The sequence below is a fragment of the Scomber scombrus genome, chromosome 24 (assembly GCF_963691925.1).
Source record: "Scomber scombrus chromosome 24, fScoSco1.1, whole genome shotgun sequence".
Lineage (NCBI taxonomy): Eukaryota > Metazoa > Chordata > Actinopteri > Scombriformes > Scombridae > Scomber > Scomber scombrus.
The window spans coordinates 3,957,872-3,984,162 of NC_084993.1; the positions used below are offsets into that span (position 1 = coordinate 3,957,872).

Sequence of the window (26,291 nt, forward strand, 5' to 3'; positions counted from 1 at the left end):
TAAGATAAACTCTAAATATGAACCTGTCTTTTAACATAAGCTAAGCTAATTAACTAACCAGCTGTTTTTGGTGACTTTATATTCAAACACATTTAACAACATTGATGCCCCAAGAGGGAGCTTAAAAGATGGATTAAAATAATAATTTTTTCATCCATTATATTAAACTTTTGCTGTTGAAAAGTGGGCATGACATAATGAATTTTAGCACTGTGCTGCTAAAAGTTGAAGATTGATTGATGGGTGGATGTCATGATATTATTGGTTGGTTCAAGCTCATGTAAGCACACAACGTGTTTTGGTTTAAAGGAGGAGAACAATTAGGTGTACCATATGACTTTAAACAGAGAAATTTGGTTTTATTTTATTTTGCAGAAGAACAACTCTACAGGAAAATAGGTGACAAAGCTGTTCTCACACCAGACTTTGTGGAGAATCCCATCACCAGGATAACATGGAAACATGGACCTAATGTTGCCATGGAGTGGTATGCAGACAAGACTTACTCCTACCGACAATTCAAAGGTACAAATTTAATCTAAATCAAGGCGTTTGGTATCCAGAAATCAAAGATTTGTATTAGTTTGAAGCTTTTGATACATTTGTATTGAGATTTTGATTTAAAATAAATTACATTTCAAGGGATTCTTTTCAGGATGTATACAGTTTATTTCAGATTTTGGCCATATTAAAGGATTGTATTATAGTACAGAGCTTTTAATTGTGTTTTCTACATGAATTGAGTTTTTTAAGCAGGATAACCCATTACATTTAACAAATACAATGAATAGCCAGCTTTGAATTTTTACCTGAACTTATGCAGATAGTCCCCAAACATCTGAATATGTATAAATACCTTAATTACATAATAATCAATGGGTAGTAAATGTAAATTGGGTTACTTTTTTGTATGTAAATCAGCTGTTCTACAAACATGTTTAGTGTTTTAAAGTGCATATTTCTCCAGCTGCCCACTCTTAAGTGACCAACACTGGAAATAAGTGGCTCTAGTTGACAACATACTGTAAGATTTCTATAAATCCTCATTTGGAAGATAATCTTGTGTATTTTTACAGATCGTGGTTCGTTGGACATTTCAACTGGAGTGATGACGATCACAGGACTGACTCGAGAACTCAGCGGCATTTACACAGCAGAGATCAACGGCAAATTCAACAAAAAGACTCAACTCCTGGTTATCTGTAAGTGGAGGAAATGTGTTTTGAAATGTGCTTTAATTTATCAAAACAGCCTTAAATTCAAAGGAAATGTCTTTTTGTTTCATTTTCTATCAGCTCCTGTCCCTAAACCCACTCTCTACGTATTGTGTGATCCTGAGAGGACCTACTGTGTCTTCACCTGTGATGGCAGCACCACAGGAGCTGAACCAGTCACCTACTGGTGGACAGCAGATGATAAGAGGTGGACTTCAACCAAGGAGCTTAAAATAACAAAGGTATACACATGATAATGATGTTTGTGAGTCTCATCACTAAAAAATGAATATGCACGCACATCTAAACTTAATTTAACAGGTGCTGGGTGAAAATAACTGCAGCTGTAATAAGAAAGAAGACACCCGCACACTGTATTATGCGCTCCCGTGATTTAATGACATACCAACACAACGTTTCGACCCCGAAAGGTCTTCGTCAGGTGCAAAAGAAAAGAAAAGTTAGTCTCATCACTAACAGATAAATCCTGTTACAACTATAAACCAGAATCTAGTCTTTAAATTGATTCACATATTCAGGCATCAGTTGGTGACCAGCTGAGGCAGAATCCAGACTGAAGAAAAATATATATTTATTTAATTTTTTTTCTGTAAGCATTAAATTGTACCAGGGATGAACTGAGTTTGAAATCCAGTCTAGTATACAATCATTTATACCAGATCATTTAATTTTGCTGACGTGTTAAATATTGGATTACATGTACAGTATTGAAAAGCTGATGACTGACAAAAACAAAGGCTCCATAAAAATGAACTCCTCACAAATCTGTACGTTTGGTTTATGAGCTTTCAGCTAATATTGTTTTTCTCCTTTCTAGGAAGAAAAGAAGCAGTGGTTCAGCTGTATAGTTGAAAATCCAGTCAGCTCCCACAGCAGTGAAGAAGTGTTCAACATCTTCATGGAAAGTGAGTTATCACACCAACAAATATCTGCTGTAACACATTTTATGTATTAATGCATCTTAATGTTTTTCCTAAACATGACAATGTCCTCAATGTCCTCATAGGAGTTACACAACATGTTCTAACAGACATTAAATGACTAAATGATGAGCTTTGATTTCATTATCAAAGATCAGCTAAAGACATTAGAATACAATAAAGTGTCCTTATAAACTATTTGTTGTTTTAATGTTTCATTCATTTTATTGTAGTTAGTTGGACATGGATCTACATCTTAATACCAGTGATTCTGGTTGTGTGCATCATCATCATCATCATCATAGTCTGTTTGATTTCCAAATACAAAAAAGGTAAGAAGTCACAAAATATTGTATTTATTGTGTTGCACTAAATATTCTGTATTTTTGTGGTCTGATATAAATTAAACCTTTAACTTGAATTTACATTCTTTATATTTCTTTAGGTGTGGTTTATTAATATTTCTGTAAATTTGACTGATAATCTAGTCGAGCATCAAACATAATCAGGTTCTTTCAGGAGTGTGATTCTACCAACAATAATAATCCTGATGATGTATTTTTATACTGCGAGACTCAAAGTTTCTATCCTCATGCAAACATCCACAACCAGAACAAATACCAAGAGATTCTTTTATGCAGATTTCATGAATATCAAAATAAAATGTGAAGCATTAGAATTTCCTGTCAGGTTTTGATTGTGGATGTTAATCGGCCTGTGTGTTGAAACTGTAAACGACATCGTGATGATTCAGCACAAATATTCACAACAGTGTGTTTGAGTTCATGATGTTTGTTGTTGAGTAACACACAGTCTGTTTACTAGAAAATAAACTCAAATTATAAAACAAAACATGATTAATGAAGAATTCCAGTGAGTTAACACACACTTATTCATCTTTAATACAGAAGAAGCTGTCTGGACAGAGCAAGGAAAGACAGTACATTTTCACACCTATTTGTCATTAATAATTTAGAATTTAAATTATTTTTTATTAAAATATGTTTAATATTGTGTTTCTGCATCCAACACTTAAAAGCAATTAATATCAAAACATTTTTTCTAATCATAAACTGGTGAATTTGTTTATTTGTAGCTTTAAAACATTTAATTGGTCATCAGTTTAATCAGTGTGACAGATTCATATTTTATTTATTAACCAGAGCAGAATGATAGATCATGTAACCAATGAGTACATGAAGTTTAATTATTTCTTTTCAGAAGAGTAGCTGTTTTTTGTGCTTTTCACAAAGGGAGGCTTAAAGTTTTATACATCGACTTCATGTTTCCATTGTATCTTTACACAGTCATCAATCATACTGTTAGTTTTAACAGATAAAAATAAAACATGTATTCTGACAAATAGACTTTTTTTATATCAGCAGTTCAAAAACATGTAGCATAGATTTAATGTAATAACTGCATCATGGTTGTGACTGTTCTTCATTCATTTGACAGAAAGGGGAAGAAAGTTTTCAGCTGTCCAAAATAAATCCAACAGGAAGGAGACATCTGATGTGGGCCACGATTACAGCAAAGGAGCTGGTGAGTTGTTGTTTTTTTGACACTCTGACAGATGTGTTGTGGTTGTAACAATTCATTTATTGATAGTGATCTCATCAAGTCCAGAGATCCATGAAACACAATAACCGCTTTTTAATATTTTAACAGAGAAGCCAGTAAGTTTTCTAGGTATGAAAGTAACATCAACCCAGAACACAACATCATTTTCTGTATTTATGCACAATTTTCTTCCACATGTCAACGTGAAGTATTGAAATTTTTACTCCACTATGTTAATCTGACAGCTACAGTTACTGGGAACCTTGCAGATTTCATAAAACATATGATCATGATATAAAATATTTGTTATAAATAGTTGAAATTAGCAGCAATTTGAAGCAGAGCAGTAAAACTTTATTTACACATGAATATAACACTACAGGGGCCATTTTTCTGCATAACAAGTACTTTTACTTTTGATTATATTTTTTCTGCTGACTGATTTACAAAATATTCATGAATTATTAATTTATCATTGGAAATGTTAAGAGGCAAAAAAAAAAAAACCTTGAGAGCTGAGGGGAACTGCAGTATTCATTATGAGTTTGTCATTATGACCGACACATTTCACATTATACAGTCATTTGATAAATTGTTCATATAAACATATAGATTAGTGCAGCTTTAATGCTAATTAGAAGTAAAATAAGTGTTTTAACTTACTCAGTTTGCTCAGCAGCACCAGCTTTATAGAGCAGTCACTGTGATAACTAGGAGTTATTACACTTCTTACCACAAGGTGTCAGTAGTGGTTGGTCATTAGACCTGATTACATGTATTTGTCTTCGTATAACCTGCCAGAAGTTAAAAAAAGGAGGAAACAGTTCAGAGTAAATAAAACTGATGTGGTCTCTACTTTTTCTTGTGATGAACAACACAGGCTTCAAACCACAATGGCAGTATGAGAGAGAAAGTGGAGGATGGTGGGTTTTCAGAGAAATGGTAAGTTAGCTGCAGAGTGGAGTTTATATTTAACTGAGACACTTTATTCGTCTCTGAATAATAAATATATTTCAGAAATATTATGATTTGATTGGACTTTTTTCTGCAGACTGACCCTCCAAATGAATGCTCAGTAACCAGCGATGACGTTGAGAAGTGGTACCAGGAAAACCCCCACGACAAAATGCCCTTCACAGTGAAAGGAGACCCCCACGAGCTGGACTTCAAAGGTTGAGTTACATTAAAAATACAAACTAATAAATAATCTTAGTTATAATATACTATAACCTCTTTAAAAAGACTCCTGAAACATCACATGGAAAATTCAATTCTATTGTATTTTCTTGTTGTTTTCCTCAGCGATGATCCAAACCAACCTGAAGACCGAAACTAAACGCAAGGTCAGACGTATGATGATGGAGCCTGAGTGCTAATAGTCTGTTTAAATGTTATTCATGTCACTGAGGACACACTCACAGCCAGCAGCATATAAAGAGAGAACATGGATCAGCTCAACCTTTGAAACACTACCCTGCTTTATCTGCCTTGCTTTTAAACTTGTGGCAAACTGTACAATACATAGATGGAGTTTCACCTTGATCCTCTGATGCCACCCAGCTAAACTTCTGTTACCAGGATAATTGAAATGTTATGTTTCTGAAGGTTCCTCAAGTTTTGCTTGTACTGTATTTTAAACTGAGGATAGATGGTTTGAGAAAGTTGAATCAATGAGGTCTGGATGTGTAGGCATCATGAGAAGTGTTACTAATGTATATTTTGTATGTTTTATATATGATTAATTGCTTGTAAATGTTGCTAATTTACTTCTTTTTAATTGTTTCTCTTGTACTGTATTGTTTTTATATATTTTTGAAGAATACATCAGTAGGGGTTAGACATAGGGTTAATGTTGAATAATGTTAAAATTAAAAGATAATTTCTTTAGAGAAGTTGAATTAGCTTTCCCTTCCTTGTTCCAATACTTTAGCCTCGAGTTACACAGTTTGAGCCACTATAAACTATTTTCTTTGTTATTATCATTTAAATGCCTTTTTAAAATTATTTTTATGTATCTTGTGTTTTATCATGTATCCTCAACATGTTTAACAGGTTGTTTTGTGATTTACTTGAACACAGTAAACAGAGGTCACTGCTTGGAGAAGAGTTTACGGTTATGATTGACCAAAGTAAGATTTAAATTTAAGCTTTAATGTTTGCTCCAGACATTGTACAGTGTAAGTAAGAAGTTTTATACAATGTAAATTAAATCTATAATATTTATCATGTCAATAAAGATGTTTAAACGTAATTATATGTTTAGTATGTGTAATTTCCCTCACAATCCCCTCTTTTTATTATTCTTAATCAAGGTGTAGTAAACTGTTTTTCTTTTATTTATTCCACTTCCTTTTCCTCACTTATACCTCACTTCAAAAATATCTTACAGTATTGTCACTAATGCTCAGAAACTGGTACACAGCACAGTTAGTCTGCAGTGTGCACACAGATGAAAAACTGTTCACACCTTTTATACCCTGGAACTATTCCTACTTGTGAAGGCTGCTTCATCCAGTAAACATCCTTATCTGGTTTCATTTCCATCTAAAGTGCTCTGTCCATCTTGCATTATATAGTGGATATATTTACGCTCAGTATTTGGACACTCAAATAAAATGGGAGTGGTTAGATGTAGTGCACTTGATATTAAATAGGGAGTGATTTCAGATATAGCCTAAGATACCTTTGGTCCTACATATTCCCTTCTGTTACTTTGATATTAGTTTAGTATTGGGATAAAGTCCTCTTAGTTAAAGGTTACATGGTAAGATTCAAATGTAGGACAACTTGCAGCCTATCTTTAATCGAAGCTTGTGAAGCGCAGTTTCAGGAGCGGGAACACACCCCAATTACACCCCTTCCGGCTCCTATATAAACCAGCCTAACCCTCTTCCCCCTCTTCGCTCTCGTATTCGAGAACAACCTTTCTTTTATTTGAAAACTCAGGAGGTTAGTGAATCCCACAGAGACATGGAGAGTTGCTTCACCCCTGAATCCTGCACTTACCTCCTTGCCAAGTGGATGTCTGTCAACATGATGCAGACCAAAAGTTAAACCCTGTGACGAAAAGAACATTGAACAGACGTACTGAGAGAGCATTTCTGACCAATAACTGAACTAAGGCCTGAACTAAATCCATAAATGACTTTTGGGTTGTTTGAACCAGGACAAAGGACCATCAACTCAGTAAACATGGAGAGAAAACTTCCATCTTTTGGGCCTCATCTTCAGATGAGTCATAAAACTCTCTCATTCCCTGAATCTCTCTACAAATCTGAACACCATATAAATTATATGTCTAATCATTATAATCATGGTAAAACTTTGATATGTGTGATAATCTACTGAGGACATATTGATTTTTTATTTTACCACATTTTTTTCTACATGTGACACTGTGAAGATTTTTGAGTTATTTATGTTTTTTTATGGTAACTGTTTATATGTTATGTTGAATTTATATTTGAATATGTTTCTTAAGGTTTAATCACAAGTGTTGCTTTAAGTATATTTTACTATGAGAACAGTAGATGGTTTGAGAACATTAAGGTATAACATGGCTTTGTGATGAAAGGTTGATTTTGAATATAAAGTACTTTAATTTATGTCGGTTTTAACTTATAGGTGGAAAATATAACATGCTTTATGCTTCATGTGAATATAAGCCAGTTAATCTCATTTCAATATATGTTTTCTGTATATGCCACAGATGTAAAATATAGCTGTTGGTGTGCATTAGGTAGAATAAAGATGTCATAGCCTCTCTACAGGTAAGAGTTTCATCCTGACTCCATCTGTCAGAATAAAGTCGCTGAATCTCCTTTTCCATGCATTTACCATAAAAATGAGAATATGTGCACACTCCAAATTCAAGCTAATTAGCAGGATGGGGCACAGCTGGACCCGGTTTGCTCCATGAATAAAGCTGGAGAAGCTGCCAGTTCAGAGAGTTTGTGGAGAAATGTGGTTCAAGAAAGGACATTCAGACTTTAGTAACCCAACAGGTGCTTGCAGGTAATCTAAAAATTGCCCTTGTTGATAGGCTTAATTGTATAGGCTTCATCAAAAAAAAGCAAATTTGAATCATCTAAACTTCCAATTCATTTACTTTTGTCCTGTACACTTTTATAATGAGATCGTTTCAGAGGTTTTTTAAACGTAGGAATACAGATGAGTGTCATTACAGCTCAGACCTGAACTCAATAGTAATTCCACTTCTCCACCACATTAATATCACTCATGTAGTTTGAAGAATCTTCCTTGAAGTAATTAACAAGATCTGGTAATTTACTAATGAGCAGTCACATCTGCTGCATAGACGAGGAATAATCTGCTTTATTCTGCCGTGTTTCAGTCAAGTCACTGCAAGTATGAACTGAAGCTTCATATTCACTTTAGATAAACTTTAAAAACATTTTTGTACAAGCGCAGAAACGCTACCACGTATCTGATTGGACCGGTTTCTTTTCTTTTCTTTTCTTTTTTTTTTGCTGAATAAAATGGCAGCAGGGCATCATGTAGGTACAGACATCGCAGTTGCCAGGTAGATAAGATAAATGAGTGTGAGTGGCATTTCCTTGATTCTTCTGCCGTCTCCACCCTTTCACCCAGCTTTGACTGTCAGCGGCAACTTTCCGTACTTTTTCCACTTTCTGGATATAGTTATAAATCTCTATATATACGTGAATTAATTTTAAATATCAACAGGATCACCGTGAATGTACTTTGTTACTCCTATTGAAGCCTACCTGAGAACAAAAAGATGTGGTTTCACTTTCTGTTGTTTGTCGCAGTGACTGCCAGTGCAGGTATGTTTTAAATAATTTAAACAGTTTTTAATCCGAACAAATTATTACATAATTCATAATAATTTTCTATGGGTGGTTTGTGTCACACTATCAGCTTAGATAGTCGAGTTCCCGTTTACCACCTGTTCACATCGATAATTATTTTATAGGGCCTGTCGTAACTGCGTAGTTTGCTGTTAAGATGTCGTGATGAAGGGTCATAAATCCTTTTGCAAAGAGGTTTTAAAGGGCCATTTGTCCACTATAATTGGAAATAGACTAGAAGCAGTGGTGGAAATTAGCTGAGGCACTTTACTGTTTTAATTAAATTATCATTATGTATCTGATAAGTGAGGAATGCTCAAAGGAAGAGTTACAACCTTTTGACAAATATATTAATAAATACTTTATAAATGTACTGCTGTAAATGCTAGACTGGGGGGCTTTAAGGAAAGTGTTACCTCTTGTTTTTTGAGTATTTTATTCAACATTTAGAGAAAATATAATGTTCTTTGTACTTCTACTTAGCTTTTTACTAAAACTTGAGCATAATACACTTGATTAAAGGGGGGGAAAGTAATCAGTAATTAGAAATTTGCATTCACCTGTATTTATTTTATTTTGCAGAACCACTCTACAGGAAAATAAGTGACAAAGCTGTTCTCACACCAGGCTCTGTGGTGAATCCCATCAACAACATAGTGTGGAATCATGGACCTAATGTCGCCATGGTATGGCATCGGAATGGAGGCGAACCTTTATCCTACCGACAATTCAACGGTACAAACTCTAATCTAAATCAAGGTGTTTGGTTGACAGAAATCAAAGATTTTACACATTTTATTCCTGAGTGGCTCTAGCTAGGAGATAAACTTGTACATTTTTACAGATCGTGGTTCGCTGAACATTTCAACTGGAACGCTGACGATCACAGGACTGACTCGAGACGACAGCGGCATCTACACACCAGAGATCAATGACAAAGTCAACACCAAGACTCAACTCCTGGTTATCTGTAAGTGAAGGAAATCTGTATGAAGTTTGGTTTCATTTATTTAAACAGCTTTAAAAATTCAAAGGAAGTGTCTTTTTGTTTCATTTTCTATCAGTTCCTGTCCCTAAACCAAACATCTATTCATCATGTGACGCTGAGATGACCCACTGTGTCCTCACCTGTAGTGGCAGCATTACAGGTGCTGAACCAGTCACCTACTGGTGGACAGCAGGTGAAAAGAGGTGGAATTCAACCAACCAGCACATAATAACAAAGGTATCACATGATAATGATGTTTGCGAGTCTCATCACTAACAGATAAATCCTGTTGCAACATTAAACCACAATCTAGTCTTTAAACTGATTCACATATTCAGGCTTCAGTTGGTGACCAGCTGAGGCAGAATCAAGACTGTGCTGTTTAGTTTATTTAGTCATTTATATATGAAATTAGCTTTAACTGTATCTGGTGCAATAGATGAATTGTGCATTGTCCCTGCTAAATGGATAAAAAATAACAGCAACATGAACAAACCTGCAGAGAATAAAAATGTCATAAAAAAGTGACAATAAGTTTGGGTATTTTAGATAATGTAATATTTTATGAGCTCTCATAGTTTGACAAAACAAGATATTTTGTCACATTGTCACCATTTCTGTGCCGCTTTTGGTCCTTTATGCACAAGATGTGGCAGATAGCTGCAATTACCAACACAGTCTCACATCAAAGTGTTTTTACTGATCACTTTTAAAGCACGTCTGGGTCTAGCTCCAAACTACATAAATGACGTGTTGACTCCGTATGAGCTGGCCCGCAGCCTTAAATCCTCGGGTGGAACCTTTCTGGTGGTTCCAAAGTCAAGACTGAAATCTAGAGGAGACCGTGCTTTTTCCATCAGGGCCCCTCAGCTTTGGAACAACCTGCCCAAGGAAATAAGGCTCGCACATTCAGTATCTTCTTTTAAATCACTACTCAAAACTCATTTCTACAGACTAGCTTTTATGTGATGTCATCTGCTTGTTTGTTCGTTTTGCTTATTGCTACTGTCTTTTATTTAATCTTATTTTTACTTTGTCTTATTTATTTTATACATTTTTATATTCTCATTATCTCGAACTGTATTCATTGTCCTCTACTCTCATCTTGTCAATGCCAGTCTTGTTACCTCTCTCTGTGTTGTGTGTCTTGTTTTTTATTGTAATGCTTTTGCTTGCCTTGTCTGTCAAAGCACTTTGTGAACTTTGTTTTTGAAAGGTGCTGAAAGTTATTATTATTAATAGCTATGTTGGTCCTCAGCGAAAAACGTATACGTTTCACAAATAGCTTGTGTGATACCTACCCCTTTCTATTGTTGTTATGGAAGTTGAAACCAAACACAAACAAAGTCGCCATAAAAGTAAGCTCCTCAGAAATCTGCATTTTCAGTTTGAGCTTTCAGCTAATATTGTTTTTTCTCTTTTCTAGGAGGATAAGGAGCAGTGGTTCAACTGTATAGTTGAAAACCCAGTCAGCTCCAGCAGCAGTGAAAAAGTCTTCAACCTCTTCATAGAAAGTGAGTTATCACACCAACAAATATCTGCTGTAACACATTTAATGTATTAATGCATCTTAATGTTTTTCCTAAACATGACAATGTACTCCATGTCCTCATAGGAGTTACACAACATGTTCTAACAGACATTAAATGACTAAATGATGAGCTTTGAGTTCATCATTGTTCAATTCAGAGTACATTATCAATACAGCATCCTTATAAACCATTTGTTTACATTTTTTTTATTAATTTCTTTTGCAGAGGATAACACATGGAAGCTGATCTTCCTCATACTACCAATTTCTCTGGCTGGGTTAATCATTTCTGTCTATTTCAGACACAAGTACAGAAAAAGTAAGAAAATATTATTTATTTTGATTAACTAAATATTCTGACATAAATCAAATCTTTGACTTGAATTTACATTCTTTATATTTCTTCAGCTGTGGTGTATTAGTATTTCTGTAAATTTGACTGATAATGTTAAACAAGTCATGCATCATACATAATCAGGTCCTTTCAGGAGTATTGATGAGAGACAGGAAGTTTAAGTCAATATTTCTTACACACTTAATCCTGGTTTATGTTTTTGCTGGTTAACTCCTGCTAAGTTTTTTAAAGCTAGATAAATGTGTTAGTGATATTCTTTACTAAGAAATAGTTCCTGACACCTATAATTTGTCTGTACACTTTTACAGTTTTTGCCTCAAAGAAAGGGGGATGTGATGATTAGGAGTGTTTACACTTCTTGCCACAAGGTGTCAGTAGTGGTTTGTCATTAGGCCTGAAGACATGTCTTTGTATTCATGTAATCTGCTAGAAGTTAAAAGCAGAAAGAAAGAAGCTTGGCAAATCAGACAACTGACACGTTTTCTTTTTCTTGTAATGAACAACACAGGCTTCAGACCACAATGGCAGTTTGAGAGATTGAATGGAGGATGGTGGGACTTTGGAAAAACGGTAAGTTTGCTGCAGAGTGGAGTTTATATTTAACTGAGACACTTTATTTGTATCTCAACAATAAATATATTTCGGCAATATTATGACTTGGATGGACTTTTTTCCACAGACTGACCCTCCAAATAAATGCTCAGTAACCAGCGATGACATTGAGAGGTGGTACCAGGAAAAACCCCACGACAAAATGCCCTTCACAGTGAAAGGAGATTCCTACAAACTGGACTTTGATAGTTGAGTTATCTTTTAAATATTGTGAAAAATGGCAAAGTTGAATTTCTTTAAAGTTAACCTTGAAATATCTGTGAAATATGGAACTAACTGTTGGTAAAATATACTGTTAGAGTTTAGTTAGTTGTGGTGAGTTTAAAGTAGCTGTTGATGCTCAGATGAATTTCCTTGAAAGAACTGCTCCATTTAAACCCAACCAAATATTCATGAATTATCAATTTATTACTGGAAATGTTATTCTTCCAAGATGTTGAATTGTATGCTAGCTTATAGAGAAATTTCCTCTTTTTGCATTTTCAGTGGACCTGGTTCACACTGACTAGAAGACTCTGTTACACTTAAAGGAATATAATTTACATTATTGGAAAGAAGCTTATTTGTTTTTTTTTGGTTTTTTTTACCAAGAGTTAGATAAGAACACTGATACACTACTCTCACATTAGTTGGATAAATATGTTCGCTTAGCTTATCTTATCTTAGCATAAAGACTTAAAGCAGGAAGAAGCCTAACATAACTCCCCTAAAACCACAACTTTTTTGTTTTACACCTTGGTTTATGTACATATTAAACAAATGATTCATAACAGTTTAATTAGTGAACTTTAGATGTTCAAGTAGACAGATTTCTATCTTCAGACAGAGCCAGGCTACCTTATGCAAACTAATACACAATCTTAGCTATGATATACTGTAACTTCTTTAAAAAGAAACGCATGGAAAATTCAATTCTATTTTATTATTTTCCAGAGATGATCCAAACCAACCTGGAGGATCCCGAAGACCACAAAGTACGCAAGGTCAGACGTGAGATGATGCGCCCTGAATATATAGCAGTGTTCTGCCCTCACTGTGCGTAAAGCCACCCTTGCAAAGCTAGGCAGACAGTTAACATCAGAAGGTGAGAAAAAAGGACCAGGAGGAGACTGATTTCGGTTTGAAGGCAAAGTCTTGTTTAGTTTTCTGATTCTTTTCTTTCCTTCATTTAATTTTTGTAGAAAGAATGAATGTTACAATGTGTACTAAATAATGTTTTCCACTGTAAATATTTAACTTTTTTAACAATGCTTTTTAAAGACATGAATTGACACCAACATGAATTTAGCAGCTAAACATTCACACAGTTGCAATGAAATGGAATGAGTAGTAGTGCAGATAAACCACATAAATTGCAATGTTTTTTGGAAAATGTATGTGCCTTTGAGAAACGTCCCTGTTTTATCTGCCCTTGCTCTCAAACTTGTGGCTAACTGCACAATACATAGTTGGAGTTTTACCTCGATCCTTGAATGTCACTCAACTAAACTCATGTTACCAGGATAATAGAAATGTTATGTTTCTGAAGGTTTGATCTAAAGTGTTGCTTTAACTGTATTTTAAATTGAGAAGGATAGATAGTTGAAAAATGTTGTATCAATGAAGTCTGGATGTCTAGGCATCATGAGAAGTGTTATTAATGTACACTCATTGGTAACTTTATTAGGTACACCTTGCTAGTACTGGGTTGGCCCCTCTTTTGCCATGGTGCGTGACCTTGCTGGAAGTAGCCATCAGTAGATGGGTACACTGTGGTAATAACGGGATAGACATGGTCAGGAACAATACTCAGGTAGGCTGTGGCATTTAAACAATGCTCAATTGGTACAAACTGTGCCAAGAAAATCTCCCCCACACCATTATATCAACACCACCAGCCTGAACCGTTGATACAAGAGGATGGATCCATGCTTTCATGTTCTGACGCGACCGTCTGAAATCGGGACTCATGAGACCAGGCAGCGGTTTTACAATCTTCCATTGTCCAGTGTTGGTGAGCTTGTACGAATTGTAGCCTCGGTTTCTTGTTCTTAGCTGACAGCTTTGTGGCACCTGGTGTGGTCTTCTGCTGCTATAGCCCATATTCTTCAAAGTTTGACATGTTGTGCCTTCAGAGATGGTCTTCTGTAGATCTCGGTTGTAATGAGTGGTTATTTGAGTTACTGTTTCCTTTCTATCATCTCAAACCAGTTTAGCCATTCTCCTCTGACTTCTGGCATCAACAAGGCATTTTTGGATATCTCAGTGGATATCTCTCTTTCCGTTCTCTGTAAACTCTAGAGATGGCTGTAGTTGAGTAGTTTTATTTGAGTTGGTTGTAGATCAACAGGTTGTGAAATACTCAGACGAGCCCATCTGGCACCAGCAACCATACCACGTTCAAAGTCACTTAAATCACATTTCTTCCCCATTCTGATGCTCAGTTTAAACTTCAGCAAGTCGTCTTGACCATGTCTACATCCCTCAATGCATTGAGTTGCTGCCATGTGATTGGTTCATTAGATATTTGCGATAACAAGCAGTTGAACAGGTATACCTATAAGTGCTTGGTGAGTGTATATTTTTTTCGATATTGTTTTATATGTGATGAATTGCTTGTAAATGTTGCTAATTGAATGTTTTTGATTGTTTGTCTTGTACTGTATTTTTTATATATTCCTGCACAGGGTTTTTTATTTTTTAAGTTTACATGGCTAAAGATTTGAGTATAGTCAACATTAAAGTTAAACCTGGCTTAGTGATCAAAGGTTAGTGTTAAATAATGTTAAAATTCAAAGATAATTTCTATAGACAAGTTGAATTAGCTTTCCCTTCCTCTATGCAATAATTTCGCCTTGTGTTACACACGTTGAGCCAATATAAACAAATATATATATATTTTTTTTATCATTTGAATGCCTTTATTGTTCTTTTTTTATTAATCTTGTGTTTTATCATGTATCCCCGATATGTTTAACAGGTTGTTTTGTGATTTATTTGAGCACAGTAAACAGAGGTCACTGTTTGGAGAAAAGCTTACGAAACTGATTTGTTGACCAAATTGACGCTTAAATTCAAGCTTTAATATTTCCTTCGGATTTTTAGGCTTATTTGCTGGAGGTGATGCTCAGATGAAGTTTTATGCAGTGTAAATTAAATGTACAATCTTTATCATATAAATAAAGACATTTAAACTTGATTTTATATGTGTAATTTCCCTTACCATCCCCCATTTGATTATTCTTAATCAGCCTAAAAAAAAAAAAGGGAGGGGAACCCCACTCTGTCAGGGGCTTGACCAAGTGAGGTCACTTCAGGATATATTGGCACTCTTTGCTGGTTTGTTATCAAAAGCAGTCAGACTACATGCACACAGAAGATAAACTCTTTAATGAAAGTGTCATTTCGGAAGGAGTAGGAAAAACAGGTACTTTTAGTAATGAAGCAAAACCTCCTGTTATTTGTGCACTGATCAACAACATCGGTTGGCAGGACTCTGGATCAGTCACAGTATAACACATAAAAAGGTAAAACATGTCTTATACCACACACACACACACACACACACACACACACACACACACACACACAATAAGAACAGATCATTTCACATACAGTATGTACAGTATATACTATATGTGAATAACTTTTTACACAGGCAGCAGCACCAGTCAGCAGACGTTGCACTTTGCAGGGTAGGGTAATTGTAAGTTATACATATATATATATAAATTACAACCATAAATGCCATAATTATTACAATCATAACAATCACAGATATCAAAAATGAAGTATGCAAAATAGAAACTTCATTCACAATTACATAAATATAGACGAAATAAAAGAAAGAATCAAATGATCATGCATTATAACATATTGCACAAGTCCTATATCACACAAATATTCAAATAGAACAACATACTTATATATTGTGTTTTATTTATTTTTAGTATGACTGATTTTAATTTTTGCATCCTTAGGCTACCATACCACATTAGGCACTAGATCCCCCTGCTCCTCCTACCTCAGGCTCTCAGTGGAGAGACCTGAGATCAACCTGCTCCTCTCCCCATCTCCTACTGCTGACTGTGAGATCTTCTCAGCAGGTAGAAAACTGCTAGTTCATAAACTAGAACAACAAACGTTAATTGATCCACACTGTGACATTATATCATTGAGGTGGCGTGTTTACACCCTGTGCCACCCCCTGGACAGCTGCCCATGTTGCTCATATCAGAATCCTGCACTGTTAACTAGAATCAGATAAGACCCTGCTTTAACCCTACGCACTTATTTCTCTCTTTACTCTGAGCAGAGGCTGACAGCAGCACCCTTTCCTACCTTCTCACTCTCTGAATACAGTACTAAATCTCTGTATACTCCAAATATTTTAAATTATCATCAGAATCGCCGGGAATTTACGTGTCTTACTTCTATTGAAGACTAAATGAGGACAGGAAAATGTGGCTGTTTTACCTTCTGTTTTGGACCGCAGTGAGAGCCAACAGTAAGTTTTGGATCATTTTAACTATCTTTGTTAATATCATGGTTTATTTCTGTGCATGCTTTGTGTTGTTTTTCTGTTTCGACAAAGATTTTTGTAGTCACACCCTTAAATTAGATCAGATAGTCTATTTTCCGTTGTAACATGCCCATATTTAGAGGCTATTAACAATGAAGGGACGAATTTGAAGACTTTAACTGTGAATAGTTGGCTGTGAACAGTTTTCTAAATTCAGTGTAAGGAATAGTGATGTGATGAGGAGTCAAAAGAGGTTTTAAAGGGATATTTGTCCCCTAAAATTAGACTAGAGTTAGTGTTGGAAACTGAAGGTGCTTGGTCACTTTATGTTTATTGTTTTTCATTAAGAAAATGTGTATTTAAACATTTAAAAAAATGTCATTAGGGTTAGGGTAAGCTAATGTAGTGGTAAGCACATGTTAAAAAAAAACAGGTTCACATTTCTAGTCTGTCTTTAAACAACAGTCAGGAGGTTTTTTCTTTTCAGATGGTTTCATTTATAGAAGTGTTAGAAGTCCAGAGAGATACAATTAAACAATATTAAACTGAAAAGCAAATATGAGGCCAGAGAAAATTATAACAGACTTAACAGCACAACATTAAGGTTTAAGGTCTGCACCCTACAGGTTGGGAACCGCCACTGCAACAGCTTGTTTATTCATTTATGTGTATTAACATATTTGCATATTAATCTAAGTATTAAATTCATTCATTCATACACAAGTCTATTTATAATTTTATTTATATATACTTTTATTTAGCCATTGTGTAACTTGCTATAGTGAATATAATAAAAAGAAATGTTGTTAAGTAGGTGTACAGTATGACTCGGGATGTGATCATAAAGGGTTAAAAGCTCATTTCATCTCGACTTTAAACAGAGAAATTTGCATTAATTTGTTTTTATTTTATTTTGCATAAGAACCACTCTACGGGAAATTAGGTGGTGAAGCTGTTCTCACATCAGACCATGTGGGGAGTACCATCACAAACATAACGTGGAAACATGCATCTGATATGGCCATGGAGTGGCATGGTACTGGAAAACCTTTATCCCACGGAAAATTCAAAGGTACAAATTCCATCTAAATCAAGGTGTTTGGTAGCCAGAAATGAAAGATTGAAAGTTTTTTTACATTTAAGTTGAGATTTTTGTTTAAATTAGGGTTGTTTAAATATTTTCAGTTGTAAATTAATTTTATTCGAAGGGATTCTTTTCAGTATTGAATAGGTTTATCTTCTCTTATCAGCTGTTCTACAAACATTTTTAGTGTTTTAAAGTGTATATTTCCCCAGCTGCCCAAATAAGTGGCTCTAGCTGACAATGTACTGTAAGAGGACTAAGAGATCTCTGTTTAGAAAATAAACTTTGTACATTTTTACAGTTCGTAGTGTGCTGGACACTCGAACTGGAGAGATGATAATCGCAGGACTGACTCGCGACGACAGTGGCATCTACACAGCAGAGATCAACGGCATTACCAGCAAGACTAAACTCCTGGTTATCTGTAAGTGGAGGAAATGTGTATAAAGTTTGGTTTCATTTATTAAAACAGCCTTAAATTCAAAGGAAGTGTCTTTTTGTTTCATTTTCTATCAGCTCCTGTCCCACAACCCACCATCTCTGTATCATGTAAGGCTGACAAGACGACCTGTGTCTTCACCTGTAATGCCACAGTCACAGGTGCTGAACCAGTCGTTTACTGGTGGAGGGCAGATTACAGGAGGTGGACTTCAACCTCCCAGCAAAAAATAACAAAGGTATACACATGATGATGATGTTTGTGTGGCTCATCACTGACAGACTACACTTTGTCATAAAAAAGTGACAATATAAGCTCCGTAGTTTCACAAAACATTCAAAGATATAAGTTTAAACCTTCAGCGTTCAGATATTTTTAAAACTATTTCCACAGTTGTCATGGAAATGGTAATAAAGCATGACATTAAATGATTAATTCCTGTATTTATTTTACAGTTGGATATACATTATTACCATTTCTGTGGCACTTTTGGTCCTTTATGCACAAGATGTGGCAGTTATCTGCAATTAACAACACAGTCACACATCTTCTTTCTCCTTTCTAGGAGGATAAGGAGGAGTGGTTCAGCTGTATAGTTGAAAACCCAGTCAGTTCCCACAGCAGTGAAAAACTCTTCAACCCCTTCATAGAAAGTGAGTTATCACACCAACAAATATCTGCTGTAACACATTTAATGTATTAATGCATCTTAATGTTTTTCCTAAACATGACAATGTCCTCAATGTCCTCATAGGAGTTACACAACATGTTCTAACAGACATTAAATGACTACATGATGAGCTTTGAGTTCATTATTTTTCTGTATTGGGGCTCCTCAGAGTGTATTATCAAAGATCAGCTAAAGACTTTACAATACAATACAGTGTCCTTATAAACTATTTGTTGTTTTAATGTTTTATTCATTCATGTTCTTGTAGGTAGTCGGACATGGATCTACATCTTAGTAGGAGTGATTCTGGTTGTGTGCGTCATCTTCGGATACCTAGCATACAGATACAAAACTCAACAATGTAAGTAGTCACAAAATATTGTTTTTATTGTGTTGCACTAAATATTCTGTATTTTTGTGGTCTGATATAAATCAAATCTCTGACTTGAATTTACATTCTTTATATTTCTTTAGGTGTGGTGTATTAATATTTCTGTAAATTTGACTGATGATCTAGTCGAGCATCAAACATAATCAGGTTCTTTCAGGAGTGTGATTCTGCCAACATAATAACCCTGATGATGTATTTTCATGTTGACAGGAAGTTTGAGTTTATATTGATTACACACATGCAGTGATATTCTTTCATAAGAAATAGTTACATTTCTGACACCTGTAATTTGTTTGCACATTGTTACAGTATTTACCTCAAAGAAAGGTAAATAATTAGGGTGTTTACATTTCTTACCACCAGGTGTCAGTAGTGGTTCGTCATAAGACCTGAAGACATGCTGTTAGTGTTTAGTTAGTTGTGGTGAGTTTAAAGTAGCTGTTGATGCTCTGATGAATATCCTTGAAAGAACTGCTCCATTAAAACCCAACAAAATATTCATGAATTATTAATTTATTACTGGAAATGTTATTCTTCCAAAATGTTGAACTGTATGCTAGCTTGTACAGAAATGACTATTATTGCATCTTCAGTGGACCTGGTCTGTGCTGAAAGTCTCTATGTTAAATTTGAATTTGGAAATATGCTTTTTTGTTTGTTTTTTTACAGAGAGATAGGAAGACTGATATACTACTCTCATATTAATAAGGTAAACATGTTCAGTAAGCAGCCAGTTAGCTTAGCTTAGCATAAAGAATTAAAGCATGAGGATGTATAACATAAACAAGGCTAAAACCACAACCAGTTGTTTTTTACCCTTTGGTATTGGTACATATTAAACAAATGAGATATATGATATATGTTTAATTAGTGACTTTAGAAGTTCGATTAGACAGATTTGATCTTTGGACAGAGTCAAACTAAGCTAACTGCTGACTGTAGCTTCATATTTAAGATACAAGCTTCTGATTTATCTTTGTGAAAGAAAGTGAATAACTGCATTTCCGACTTCAACTAATAGATAATCTTAGCTATAACATACTGTAACTTCTTCAAAGACTCCTGAAACACCACATGGAAAATTCAATTGTATTTTGTTATTTTCCACAGCGATGACCCAAACCAACCAGATGATCGAAACATCAGACGTGTGATGATCATATATAGAAGTTAGAGGAGGGATTGAACTGATGTGCCGTTGAATAACTACCCTGCTTTATCTGCCTTGCTTTCAAACGTGTGGCAAACTGCGACACTCTCCCTAAAATGACCGTATACCATACTACCAGGATAATTGAAATGTTATATTTCTGAATGTTTAATCTTAATAGTTAATTAACTGTATTTTAAATTGAGGCTAGATAGTTTGAGAAAGTTGAATCAATAAGGTCTGGATGTGTAAGCTTCACGAGAAGTGTCTCTATACTTTTATATTATATTCATAGGATGTCTTTAGTTGTGTATTCCTTTTTAAATATTGCTAATTGTATTGTTTTTTTAAATGCTTTTATTTCATTTAAAAACTCAAACTTAATTTCCTAGTGTGAGAAAAATCATTCATCATCTCAAATTGAAGTGAAGCTCACCTTTAAATTATCCAGAACAAAATAATTTAATGTTCATCAACAGTTCGGCTCGAACAAGTAAAAAAATAAAACACATCCAAACTCTTTTAATCCAAAATTAGAAATAGGAAAGCTTGATTGATTCAGATTACTCATGAACCAGGACAATTCTTATAAAGACATCTTTGTTTTAAAGTTTGTTTTTGTTTTATTTGCAGTATTAAGTCTCATGCTTCCACTTGTAGTATTTTATTTTTGAAGCTTACGTCACTAATTAGTAATTTTATTATTAATTATTACTAATTAGTCAGATGAAACTCAGCCGTCTTGCTGTTGACGCTCGTTTTGCAATACGTTTTATTTACCTTGAGTTACACAGTTTTTAACCACTATGAGCTATTTTCTACATTTTATTATCATATTATCCATCTTGTGTTTTATCATGTATCCTCGAGATGTTTAACAGGTTGTTTTGTGATTTATTTGAGCACAGTAAACAGAGGTTACTGTTATGAGAAGGTGATGCTCAGATGAAGCTTTATACAGTGTAAATTATATATGAAATCTTTATCATATCAATAAAGATGTTGAAACTTGATTATATGTGTAGTATGTGTTCCTTCATTCAATGTGAGAGAAAAAGGAATTCAAAGTAAGATAAACGCGTCCAAATCTCTCGAGAGTTTCGCGTCTCCATACAAACTATCCAAACCTAGACGCGTCACTTGTTTCCTGATGCACTCAGTTGCGACCATCACCGACATCCTCTCCTCTTCCCCTTTCCTTCTGTCTCTCTCTCTCTCTCTGTGTGTATATAGTTATAAATCTCTATATACTTTAAATATTTCTAAATATCATCAGAATCGCTGTGAATCTTCGTGTTTTACTTCTACTGAAGCCTAAATGAGAACAGGACAATGTGGATGTTTTACTTTCTGTTTTGGACCGCAGTGAGAACCAGCGGTAAGTTTGGGATCATTTAAACTGTTTGTTAAACTAATATGTTGATGTTAAGTATAATAATTATAGTTATAATTATCATGGTTTGTTTCTGTGCATATTTTGTGTTATATATTTCAGTTTCATTTTTAATTGAATGACCACGCCTTCACTTCATGTTCGGTATAGTCCATTATTTTAAGTTTAGACTCACATTTAAACACCTTTAACAGTGATAACAGCTATTTTATGTCAAGTCCTAACTGTGAAGAGATGGATGTGAACACGTTTGTTTAGGGGTCATAATAAATATGGAAGCCCATTTCCGTAATGTGATGAAAAAAATACGTCGCTAAATCATTACAATGAGGAACTATCTCGAAATAATGACGTAGTAACTCAAAATAACGAGTTAGTATCTCATTGTTAATGCTTCTGGTTTCAATGATGACTTAGTATTTCCATATAATCAGAAACTATCTCAAAATAATGACATACTAAGAAGTTATGTCATTATTTTGAGAGAGTGTCTCATTGTTTTGGCTCACAGGATCTTTTTTTCTATCACATTGGCCAAAAATGGGCTTTGATACATAAATAATTTGTTTGAAAAATGGTTTTAAAGGAAGAGTTTGTCCCTGAGAATTGAAATTATAGACTAGAATCAGTGAATTAACTAAATAAATACTCTATACTATTCTTTATCCAATTGCAGTTATAGTGTCATTTTTATGAACTAACCAGACTGTTATAGCTGTTTTATTTGTTTTTACCTACTTATTAATTACATTAACATTACATTATTATGTTTAGCAAAAGAACCAATCTACGGGCAATTGGGTGGCAAAGCTGTTCTCAAACCAGACTCTGTCGGGGGTCCCATCACCAACGCAGTGTGGAAACATGGACCTGATATCGCCATGGAGTGGTATGGAGGCACGCCTGACTCCTACCGACAATTCAAAGGTACAAATTGAATCTAAATCAAGGTGTTTGGTAGACACAGATCAAGAATTTTACACATACACAAGTTTTTGATACATTTTGGTTTTGGGGGCCTTAATATTTTCAGTTGTATTGAATTATAAAGGATTCTTATAGTACTTAATATGTTTATCATAGATTAAAGTACTACATTATAATGCAGTGGTTTGAATGTGTTTTCTGCACGAATTGAGTTTAAAAAAACCAAACGTATAACCAATTACATTTGACAAATATAATCCCTTTAATGTGGCACGATGGTGCAGTGGTAAACACTGTTGCCTCACAGCAAGAGGGTTCTGGGTTCAAACCCGCCGGCCAGCTGGGGCCCTTCTGTGTGGAGTTTGTATGTTCTCCCCGTGCCTGCGTGGGTTCTCTCTGGCTTCCTTCCACAGACCACAGACAATTACATCAACCTAACTTCATGTAGGACTGGCTCTTTCAAATTGTAATCAATTATTACTATTATGACTTTAATTAAACCGATTACCATCTGGTTATGAAACAATTGGAAAGAAGTGACTATTCAACAAATGGGTCACCATTGGAGTATGTGTATATCTGTCAAAATGACTATTAAAGACATTAAAAAAATTAAAACATGTATAAAAAGTATAATAATGGTCAACAAAACATTTTTTGTATTTGAAAGCGTATTTTTCTCCAGCTGCCCACATTTAAGTGACCAACACTGGAAATAAGTGTCTCTAGTTGACAACATACTGTAAAATGACTATAAACCCTCTTTTAGAAGATAAACTTGTAATTTTTTACAGATCGTGGTTCGCTGGACATTTCAACTGGAGAGATGACGATCACAGGACTGACTCCAGACGAAAGCGGCATCTACACAGCAGAGATCAACAACAAAGTCAACAGCCAGACTGAACTCCTGGTTATCTGTAAGTGGAGGAAATGTTTGGTTTAATTAATCAAAGCTAGTGTTTCTCAAGGAAAACACTGCCTATGTTTGGCCGTGTTAATATGATCTTTTACATCCTAATTTCCTCCGTGCACAAGCAAAAATGTACTCTGCATTTTCGTTGTCAGGTACTTTTTAAAGGAAGGAGTAAGACAGAGCTGCAAGTGTCATTGCAACAGTCTTGACAATAACACATATGCTTACTGTAATCAAAAGGGGCCTACATTTTAGTGAAATCTCTTTTTGTTCTTGTTTTTTTTTATCAGCTCCTGTCCCTAAACCCACCATCTCTGTATCATGTGATACTGAGAAAACCTACTGTGACTTCACCTGTAGTGGCAGCATCACAGGAGCTGAACCAGTCACCTACAGGTGGACAACAGATGACAAGAGGTGGACTTCAACCAATCAGCACAAAATAACAAAGGTATCACATGATAATGATGTTTGTGAGTCTCATCACTAACAGATAAATCCTGTTGCAACAATAAACCAGAATCTAGTCTTTAAATTGATTCACATATTCAGGCATCAGTTGGTGACCAGCTGAGGCAGAATCCAGGCTGTGCTGTTTAGTTTATTTACACAGTTCAGCTTTAACTATACATTAAATTATCTCCGCAAAATATGTACATTTGGTTTATGAGCTTTCAGCTAATATTGTTTTTATTCTTTATAGGAGGATAAGGAGGAGTGGTTCATCTGTACACTTAAAAACCCAGTCAGCTCCAACAGCAGTGAAAAAGTGTTCAACCCCTTCATAGAAAGTGAGTTATCACACCAACAAATATCTGCTGTAACACATTTAATGTATTAATGCATCTTAATGTTTTTCCTAAACATGACAATGTACTCAATGTCCTCATAGGAGTTACACAACATGTTCTAACAGACATTAAATGACTAAATGATGAGCTTTGAGTTCATTATTTTTCTGTATTGGGGCCCCTCAGAGTGTATTATCAAAGATCAGCTAAAGACATTAGAATACAATAATAAAATCCTTATAAACTATTTGTTGTTTTAATGTTTTATTCATTGATTTAGGAGAAGGTGATCGGACATGGATCTACATCTTAGTACCAGTAGTTGCAGGGATTGTGGTTATATGCATCATCATCGCCTGTTTCATATACAAATGCAAAAAAGGTAAGAAGTCACAAAATATTATATTTATTTTGATGCACTAAATATTCTGTATTTTGGTGGTCTGATATAAATCAAATCTTATCTCTGATATGAATTTACATTCTTTATATTTTATTTAGGTGTATTAATATTTATGTACATTTGACTGAAAATGTAAATTTGAGGTTCCTTGATAGACACACTGAAAGACACCAGAGACATTCTGCCTTTCTGTTTCTGTAAATCTGAAGCCATAACAAAGCCTGAGGGTTTGATAGTTATAAGGGCAAGATCAGCGTTGAGTAACACACAGTCTGTTCACTGGAAAATAAACTCAAATTATAAAACAAAATGTGACTAATGAGGAATTCCAGTGAGTTAACACACACTTATTTGTCTTCAATACAGGGAAAACTGATGGCTATACATTTACAGGTAAGATGGTACTTTTTCATATTGGTCATGTATTCGTCTTTACCCATGTTGCACAAGTTTGACATTCACAAAAAAAAGTGACTAAGGATGGATATGAGCCAGTGTCAGCTTTTGATCATAGATGTCAACCTGCCTCTTTATTGAAATTAAGGTTTATATGATATTGTAAACCAGTTCTATAAGCACATTGGAGCCCCTGCTGGACTCTATGGGTACACAAGGTGGAGCCTGATGAGGGTTAGGGTTGCTGTGACATGTCATCATTGGGGCCGGGTATCTTTTTTAAAAGTTATGATACCGGCACCAATCCAAGTGAAGTGATGTTGGCAATCCCATGCTATTACCCAATAGAGTCCAGTAGAGGGCAGAGCAGGTGAGCTCCAGCTGTAAATGACATTATCCTCATTCATCACAACAGCATTTGTTTGAGCTCATGACGTTCATTGTCTCTGTTTACTAGCAAATAAACAAAAATTATAACACAAAACATTATTAATGAAGAATTCCAGTGAGTTAACACACACGTTTTCATATTTAATATAGGCGAAACTGTTAACAAGAAAGGAAATGGTAAGAGAGTACATCTTCACATTAATCACCTATTTGTCTTTAATAATTTTAGAGTATTTAACATGACAGTATTTTAAATAATGTTCCATTTTCATGCACACATCCAGCACTTTAAAATAATAAATATTTCAATTTTTACATGCAGAAACCAGTTAACTTTTTACATACCAGGTTAATTGTAGAGATGTTAAAACTACACTCCGATCACGTTGAAAACAACTAAATTTAAAGTGAACATTATTTACAAATGTCTACACATATGTAAACTGTTCTTTATTCATTTGACAGACATGGAAGTAATACCTTTACATTTCGAAGAATCACCCGATCAGGACCCGTTATCTGTTGTGACCCTTAGTACCAGCAATGGACCTGGTGAGTGAAATATTATCATATCAAATATAAGTGATAGCTAAAACCCTGAGAGTGATACAAACATTTATTCATCTTCATTGTCGGAAAAGTTGCTGATGGGACAGAGGAAGGTAAGATAGCAAATTTTCACATTGGTCTCCTGTTTGTCCTAAATAATTAATATCTGAACTTTTACAAGCAAAAACCAGCATTTCAAATTATTTCAATGAATCTGTAGATTTGTAGATGCTGATATTTAAAAAAAAAAAATGT

The 26,291-nt window shown here is 34.8% G+C and overlaps 2 protein-coding genes across 2 annotated transcripts in view; both read left to right on the forward strand.

Annotated features, from left to right (window-relative positions):
- Nucleotides 1-25,484, forward strand: part of LOC133976662 (titin-like) — a 63,599-nt gene extending 38,115 nt beyond the window's left edge. The window contains exons 15-20 of the mRNA XM_062414920.1: nucleotides 23,798-23,958; nucleotides 24,211-24,298; nucleotides 24,579-24,680; nucleotides 25,068-25,094; nucleotides 25,246-25,331; nucleotides 25,446-25,484. Coding sequence (XP_062270904.1) covers nucleotides 23,798-23,958; nucleotides 24,211-24,298; nucleotides 24,579-24,680; nucleotides 25,068-25,094; nucleotides 25,246-25,331; nucleotides 25,446-25,484 — 503 coding nt within the window. The remainder of the gene's footprint in view (nucleotides 1-23,797; nucleotides 23,959-24,210; nucleotides 24,299-24,578; nucleotides 24,681-25,067; nucleotides 25,095-25,245; nucleotides 25,332-25,445) is intronic.
- LOC133976363 (uncharacterized) lies at nucleotides 16,322-21,339 on the forward strand. Its single transcript, XM_062414560.1, has 8 exons — nucleotides 16,322-16,522; nucleotides 17,460-17,609; nucleotides 17,923-18,045; nucleotides 18,138-18,298; nucleotides 18,626-18,713; nucleotides 18,999-19,091; nucleotides 19,791-19,830; nucleotides 20,232-21,339. Coding segments are annotated over exons 1-7 (663 nt in total). The 5' UTR covers nucleotides 16,322-16,476; the 3' UTR covers nucleotides 19,793-19,830; nucleotides 20,232-21,339.
- Nucleotides 25,485-26,291: the final 807 nt, after the last annotated feature.

Bases quoted from the DNA above. Each gene is read 5' to 3' on its own strand.
- LOC133976363 (XM_062414560.1), top strand. From the start codon at position 16,477: ATGTGGCTGTTTTACCTTCTGTTTTGGACCGCAGTGAGAGCCAACA. The intron at 17,610-17,922 runs GTACAAATTCCA...ACATTTTTACAG, and splicing joins ATCCCACGGAAAATTCAAAG to TTCGTAGTGTGCTGGACACT. The intron at 18,046-18,137 runs GTAAGTGGAGGA...ATTTTCTATCAG, and splicing joins GACTAAACTCCTGGTTATCT to CTCCTGTCCCACAACCCACC.